At 35.4% G+C, this 8,378-nt stretch overlaps 2 protein-coding genes across 2 annotated transcripts in view; one reads left to right on the top strand and one right to left on the bottom strand.

Annotated features, from left to right (window-relative positions):
* The window catches only part of LOC110019842 (mitochondrial-processing peptidase subunit alpha-like), a 28,333-nt gene extending 20,170 nt beyond the window's left edge, over window positions 1-8,163 (top strand). Inside the window, exon 13 of the mRNA XM_020717697.1 lies at window positions 8,018-8,163. The gene's annotated coding sequence lies outside the window, so the exon portion shown is untranslated. The remainder of the gene's footprint in view (window positions 1-8,017) is intronic.
* LOC110019849 (NDR1/HIN1-like protein 1) overlaps window positions 1,016-8,378 on the bottom strand; it is a 9,062-nt gene continuing 1,699 nt past the window's right edge. The window contains exon 2 of the mRNA XM_020717705.1: window positions 1,016-1,095. Within this exon, the coding sequence (XP_020573364.1) occupies window positions 1,016-1,095 (80 nt within the window). The remainder of the gene's footprint in view (window positions 1,096-8,378) is intronic.

Below are 8,378 nucleotides of genomic sequence, written 5' to 3'. Positions count from 1 at the left end.
AAATGATAGAAGCGTAAGAAGAAGATTTGCATGTGACAATGGATCAAAACATGGTTTCCCTAAACTGCTATTTCAACTAATCAGCATAGAACTTCTAAAGTAGATCTAATAAAAGTATTGAAGGCCCAATACTTAAGGCCAGCAGGAAAGGGCAACAGAAAAAACCATGACAAATAAACCGGGCCCAACAAAAGGGGCAACAAAAATAGTCATAGCAGGTACACCCGAGCCCAATCAAAGGGTAAAAACAAATAACCATAAAAGGTAAACCCGAGCCCAACAGAGGGGCAAAACAAATAGAGTTCCAGCCAAAAAAAAAAGAGTCTAACAAATGGAACAAAATAAAAAAATAAAAAAAACGATTTCAGCTCAACTAAACCCAGCAAAAGAGAGCCAACAACAGATAAACTTTTGAGCCAAAATGAGTCTAATACATTGGGAAGAAAGAAAAGCAACACTTCCAGCTAAAATTCAACCAAAATCGAGCCACCAAATGGGGAAAACAGAGCAAAATTTCTAGCTTACGTTTAATCCCAAAAGAAGTCAAAATTGAGCCCATCAAATGGGTCAAAACATAGCAGAATTTCCAACATTTATTTGGACAGAAATAACAATAATAAAAAGCATCAATATTTCATTTTCAGCATGAATTCTTGATGAGCAAATATTATTTCAGAGTTTATAACTGTGGCTTCCTAAATATTTCGAGCAGAAAAGAAACGCAAGCAATTCTTTCCCCTAAAATTACTCTTCCTTTAACAATAAATTGATTCAACAAGGAGAAAAGAAAGAATGCTACAACTTTCAGTATACAGATACAAAAATGATAGAAGCGTAAGAAGAAGATTTGCATGTGACAATGGATCAAAACATGGTTTCCCTAAACTGCTATTTCAATTAATCAACATAGAACTTCTAAATTAGATCTAATAAAAGTATTAAAGGCCCAATACTTAATATCAATGTCATTACGAAAAATCAGTTAAGACAAAACAAAGCCTCATGCATGCACTCCCTATTTTAGCATCTCCAATATGTGTCGAGCAGGTAAACGAAACAGAGAAGAGAAGGAAAAAGTACCTTGCTCGAGATTTCCTAAAAGAAAACAACAGAAAAAAGACCACCAAGCTTTCAAACACCCAGCACATAAGAACCTAGTCAAGAAGGAACTTCGGCAGAGCCTTCTTCTTCTAAAAGCCTCGAATAGCAACTAACGAAAACCTCAGCCTTTCTTTTCTCTCAGAAAATTTTCAACAACCCAGAAAAGTACCCTAAGAAGCCTTTAAAGTCTCGAGAAAGAGAAGGGTCGGCCAACCCAGCTCCTGCAATTGGAGAGTCGAAAGGTCGAGCGGCCACGCGAGGAAGGAGAAGAGTCGAGAGAAGGGAGGCGACCGCGTGGATCGTCCAAGGGAGCTAGGGCACGCAGAGAGAGCGAGCTAAACACCTGATCGAGCCGCGGGGCTCAATTGAAGGTTAAGTGTGCGGGAAATGGCGTAAATAAGGTTTAGGGTTAAAATTATATTATAAGTAATAATATAAATATAAAAGTATTTAATATTTCAAAAATAAAAATTTCATTGATTTGTAAATTTTTATACGTTCGTCATAGACAAAAATAAAAATTTCATTGATTTGTAAATTTTTATTCGTTCTTTTTATTCGTGCGTCACAATATAACAAAATGGATGTCCTTTTTAGGTAATTTTGAAGTTCTAGACGCATTGGCGTGGTCCGTTTCGTCGTCGGATGTCACTTTGACGAATTCATCGATTTGCGTGTGATTTGCTTGTGTGCGAAATTATGACAATATGAGTGTCTTTCCTAACTATAATTGATGTCCCGGACGCGTTGACACGCTTGTGTGCGAAATTATGACAATATGAGTGTCTTTTCTAATTATAATTGATGTCCCGGACGCATTGACACAGTCAATTTCGTCATCGTCATCGGAGGTTGTCCGGAGAAGTTCGTATTTTCACCAATCTTTTAAGCTCTATTTTAGTCCTATCTTGTGCAACTTAATGAATTTTATGCATTTTTTGTGTGTGATGATAAAGTCCTGAAGAGGTTTTCTTAGGACTTGAGATCCTATTGAGAACTTTTCCTTGAATCTTCACATGATAGTCCTTAACCCCTCGACCATACGACGATGGTTTTGAGATCATCAATGCGAGACATCATCAATGCGAAATGCGAGACATCACAAGAGAAATAGAAAGTGACTGGAATTTCTAAGGTGATGGATTCCAATACTAGTTTTCTAAGATAGTCAATAGGAACCCCTAGATCCAGATCCTAGGATCCTAAGGAAAAGAGTAATGACCTCAAAATGAGGTCAACACTCTCATGCTTGCTTTGTGTTTCTTCATCTCTCTCATCTTTCTGTTTCTTTTCCCCCTTTTTCTCTCTTTCCTTTCCATTTATGCTTCTGTTCAATGGAGGGGACGATTCTTATCATTAAATGCAACAATTGTTTTCAGAAGATTTACATGCATACTACTTAGTTCTTATTTATGTATATTTAACACCTAAAATTTTAATTTTCACTATGTATAGCATCTTTAGCTATGCATGTAAATGTGTATTTCAATTTTTTTAGACTTAAATACCGATATGTTTTTATGTGATATGGAAGATATGGGTGGTATAAATGTAAAAGTGTAGTTTAGGGGTTAGATACGTAAATACATAGGAATTGGGTGAATGTATGTAAATGCAATGATAAATAAACTTATGAAAAGTGGCTTCTTGCCCAAATTTTCGGATTTGTCAAGTCTTTCCTTAAGATTATTGTCAGATTTTTAGAGAATAGAGTTGTGTACTTTTATTGATAGGAAGAAGTACAAATACATATTACAATATCCAAATAAAGGAAAGACATAACTTCAAAAATAGGCAAACTAGGAAATACATAAATATTAGAACAAAAATAATTAAGCAAATAAAATCAAGTAATAACTGTAATAGTAATTAGCCTAATAATTAGGCTAATAATTCTAATAATTTTCCTCAAGTTGAAACATAGATGTTCATTATATTCAACTTGGATTTAAAGTCGTCAAACGATGGTCGAGGAAGATTCTTGATAAGAATATTTGTTAATTGATTATTTGACGGGACAAATGGAATACAAATCTCCCCTGAATTGAATTTCTTCTTAATGAAGTGTCTGTCAATCTCCACATGCTTGGTCTGTACATGTTGGACCATATTATAGGCAATATTAATGTCTGTCTTATTATCACAAAATAGTTGTATAGGAGCAGAGATTGACATACGCAATTCATGGAGCATGATACGTAACCAGAGTGCTTCACAGATATCCAAAGACATAAAGCGAAACTCGGCTTCATTTAAGTATACCCGTATGTAGAAATGCCTACGGTGTTCGATCTCCACCGTCCATTAATTTAAAAAAAAAATTAAAAATGGGGCCCACCCATCAAAATACATCTTTGTTGTGATGAACAGTAGAGATTGGGGTGTCCGTATGGAATAATTTTTCCCTAGAAATATATCATGGCAGATTTTTAGAGCATATAGCTACGTAATTTTATTGGTATGAAGATTAGGTATAAATATATATTACTGTTGTAAAAAATAACGGCAATAAAGCGAAAAATGAAACGAGTAAAATTACACGTAGAAAAATACCAAAGCGACACACAGATTTACATGTTCGGCAAATTTGTCTATGTCCACGGAGCTGCAGAGGATTTTATTTCTTCGAGCAATTACACCGTCGAGCGCCTCGACGTTTACAAGAAATTTGATATTTTCTTATCTCCCTTCCTCTCTCTCTCTCTCTCTCTTTCTCTCTCTTAGCTCTCAAGAGGACATGGTTTGACTTCTCCTTTAAGCCAAAATAGGTTATTTATAGAAACCATGCGAGCGGTAGGTGGGAGGTAGGTGAGCGGAAGGTGGGATGTGGTAGGTGAGCAGTATGTGAGATTCTTAATTAGGAAATTAATTAAATTTCAGTGGACAGGGTATCCAGATTACCCAACAATTCTCCCACTTGGAGAGTAGGACGCTGACTGCATCATGTACTGGTTGCATTATATACTAGTTGTACCTACATTTTTCTCAAACATGATATCCTCCACCTCTGCAACTCGAAGCCCATTTCTTTATGCCAGAAGACCAGCTGAAGTTGAGCACAATTTCAACTTCTCACGAGTAATACCCTTAGTTGACATATCACCGTTAACGCAGTCTTGTACCACCGAACTCTTTCCTGGGTTACTCATGTATCTGCTTACAACTCCCACTACATGAGCAATATCCTGCCCCTACTGAAAGCTCTTTTCAACAAGTTCAGTCTTGTACCTCTTACTGCCACCAAACACAGTCTTCACCCGGTACACTCACTTGTTGTGCAATGTCTTCTTCCTTGGTGGAAGTTCTGTCAGCTCTCAAGTTTGATTCCATGGTAAATAAGCAGGGAATCCTTCTCCTCCTTCTTGGTCAGCTCCCACTTGTTTGAATTCTCATATTGCGAGATTTCTTCATAACTCTGTGGTTCTCCACCATTTGTCTGTACAAGGTCCAGTTTTTCTGCCTTTGACGCTCTACCACTTTTCAGAAAATTGACCCTTCTTCTACTTCCCCATAATGCACCTCTGACTCATGTGTCATCTCCTGAATAAACCTGTAGTCATATATAGTGTGTCAGTTTTATCACCCCGAGTCAGTACTGATGCTCCTTTGGTGACCTTCCAGGTGTTATCTGAGAATACTTTTGAATGACAACCCTCATTGAGCTGCTCAACAGAGATGAGGTTTTTCTTCAACTCAGGAACGCGACTGATCTTTTGCAAAATCCATTTACTCTTGTTAGGGAGTGCAATATCAATGTCTCTCATCCTACCACGTCCAGAGCGTTTCCATCAGCCAGATATATCTTCCCAAAGTTACCTGTAACATGATTTTGCATTAACTCCCGACGGGAAGGTATATGGAAGGAAGTCATTGAATTTAGTATCCAGTCATCAACAGAACTGTGAACTACCAACAATAGTGCATCATGTATTTCTTCAGTTACAACATTAGCGTCATCATTCTCCTTCTTAGGATTCCTGCAGTTCCTTTTTATTTGGACAGTCTTGCCACAATTTCATCAGGTTGTCTGGTTTTGATCTTCCTCTATTTGAGTTCATGTCATGTGATATCCTTCTGGAATCAACATTCAGCGCTGAACTTGAACACGAGGCTTTCATGCACACCTCCTCAGCCAAATTCAAATCACGAATATCATCATATTTCAGCTTAGATTTACCTGCAAAACTACTAACTGTCATTCTCATGACTTCACAGTTATTTGGCAATGAAGCCAACAATATCAGCACACGTATCTCATCATCAAAATCAATTTCAACAGACGACAACTGATTTGTGACAGTGTTGAAATCATTTAGGTGTTTAGCAACAGACACATCTTCCGCCATCTTCAAGTTGAATAACTTTTTCATCAGATGCACATTGTTATTCGTCGATGACGTTTCATACATACCTGATAAAGCCGCCATGAGATCTGTAGTAGTCCTCTCCTTGATGACATTGTGGACAACTGATCTCGATAGGGTTAATCGTATAACCCCCAATACATGTCGATCTAACAGATTACAGTCCACCTCGTCCATCTTTTTTGGTCGCTTTCTCAGTAATGGAAGATGAAGTTTTTTCCCATAGAGGTAGATATTTATCTGCATCCTCCAGTAAAGAAAATCTGTGTCATTGAACTTCTCGATCCCCGATATCATCACTTCGTTTCCGCCCATCTTTCTTCCTTAGATTCAAACCAAAGCTCTGATGTCAGTTGTTGTGAAAAACGACGACAATAAAGCGAAAAATGGAGCGAGTAAAATTGCACATAGAAAAACACTAGAGCGACACACAGATTTACATGGTTCGATAAATTTGCTTATGTCCATGAAGCTGCAGAGGATTTTATTTCTTCGAGGAATTACTCCGTCGAGCGACTCGATGTTCACAAGAAAATCCCTATTTTCTTCTCTCCCTTCCTCTCTCTCTCTTCCTCTCTTTCTCTTAGCTCTTAAGAGGACTTGGTTTGACCTTACTTGGCTTGGCTTCTCCTTTAAGCCAAAAGAGGCTATTTATAAAAATCATTAGAGTGGTAGGTGGGAGGTAGGTGGGAGGTAGGTGGGAGGTAGGTGGGAGGTAGGTGAGCGATAAGTGAGAAAGTAGGTGAGCGGTATATGAGATTCTTAATTAGGAAGTTAATTAAATTTCGGTGGACTGAGTCTCAACATTACCCAACAATTACAAGATTCAAATAAAGGAAAGTCATAAATTCAGAACTGGACCAACTAGAAAATACATAAATATGAAAACGACAACAAAGGAGGTAAATAAAATCTAGTAATTAATACTTTTAATAATTTAGTGATTACTTTTTTTTAATTAAATATATTTGAAGTATTTTATATAAATAATTTTTTAAACGAGCTGATTCATACCAGGTAATGAGTTGAGTTGAGACTGATTTTAGTTTAGCTTTTTAGCCGAGCTCCAATTGGCTTACACACTCCTAATCGTAGCTGCCTATTGATCGTGTTACTATTAAGGGTTTAGGTTTTTCTAGATTATTTTTATTTTTTTAATTTTACTTTTTATTTTTTTAGGATATTATTATTATTATTTTATTTGAAATAAATCAAGGCTATGGCAGTCCAATAATTAATCATATATTCTAAATACAAACAAGGTGATTGATTTTTAGTTGACTGACATGTTGATTTGAACTATATCTATTAATGTTGTATTTTAAATTAGTAATAAGAATTAAATTTCATTTTTTATGTATTTTATATTTTATTTTTTAAAAAATATTATCATTTAAATCAATATAAATTCAATTCATATGTTTTGTCATGAACTCCCAGCGCAAGTCTAACCATGCAAAAATGGTATTACACATTATAATATGGAAGATTTACATACATACCATTCATTCCTATGAATTTACAAATCTAACAGACAAATTGGACTTAAGGTCAAGTCATGTTTCAATTGAAGTCAACTAGAGATTTACATGCATGCCACACAATTCTTTATGTATTTATAAATTTAATATCTGAACTTCCATATTTACATGTATGATATTATATGGTCATAAATCCATATATGAAAATGTAAATGTGTAAAAAAAGTGACATTTCTAATGTCATATTAATGATTTGAGCGTTGTGTCACATATGCAAATTCATACCATTGCGGGGTATGTATGTAAATACTGGTAAAGTGAGTTTTTGAGTTGATTATTAGGGGGCATTGGCATGCATGCATCATGATTCTTATATATCTACATATTTAGCACTTAAACATTAATATTTTACATACAAAAGCTTGCAGAGGGGTAAATATCAATATGAAAGTTTAAGTATCAGATGTGTAAATATGTAAGAATTGAGGGGTATATTTGTAAATATTTCTAATTATAATTGAAGGATGTATCATTAATTTGCAAGAATAGGAGTGGGCAAAAGATTAAATAGCTTTTAAGAAATTTTTCTAAACTTAGGGGGCCACAATGGAATTATTGGCTCTAATGAATGGAGATGTGGACTCATGGTTGAAATGTATGGAAGGGAGGGTTTAAGGGCTCTAAGAATGGCAATTAATGTTAACTTTTAAAGGAAAACATAAGTTATATATATATATATATATATATTCTTTCATATTTTCTTTTTTTGAAATATTCCAAATATATTTTAGGAGGATTTACATGTATACCATACAAATATTATATATTTACATATCTAGTATCTCAACTTCAATTTATATATATAATCCATATAAAGAATTGAGTGATACAAAGAATTGAGTGATACGTAATGTAAATGCTCCTATAGTTTAAATGGATCAATTTAGAATAAAATATTTTGTTCAGTAAGTCTGCGGACATTGACCCCATTATGTTGTGTGTTCAGCGGCATGTTGCAATTCATGCTCTCATCTGTACGTATGACAAATATAATATATTCTCTCAATTTAGGGAAAAAATATTGAGTCTGTACGTTCGGACAGCCAACAACTACTGATCGTCAAGTCGACCGCCAATGAGGTGAATGACGACGCGACGACCGATAGTTTGACGTTACGTGCTGTGTCTGGACAGAATATTTTTTTCAATTTAGTTCCAACATTTTGAATATGGACCACTCCTTTTCTATCTTATATTTTCTCTCCTTATCCTTTATTGCTTTCGAATTTATTCCATAGATATCCTCTCCGTTGCCTCGCTATTCCCCGACTGGATGAATATTCTCAATTGCACGAAAATAAAAAACTATATATATATATATATATGTGTGTGTGTGTGTGTGTGTGTGTGTGTGTGTGTGTGTGTGTGTGTG

This window comes from Phalaenopsis equestris, unplaced genomic scaffold (assembly GCF_001263595.1).
Source record: "Phalaenopsis equestris unplaced genomic scaffold, ASM126359v1 Scaffold000084, whole genome shotgun sequence".
Lineage (NCBI taxonomy): Eukaryota > Viridiplantae > Streptophyta > Magnoliopsida > Asparagales > Orchidaceae > Phalaenopsis > Phalaenopsis equestris.
This window is presented reverse-complemented; position numbering and strand designations above follow the sequence as displayed.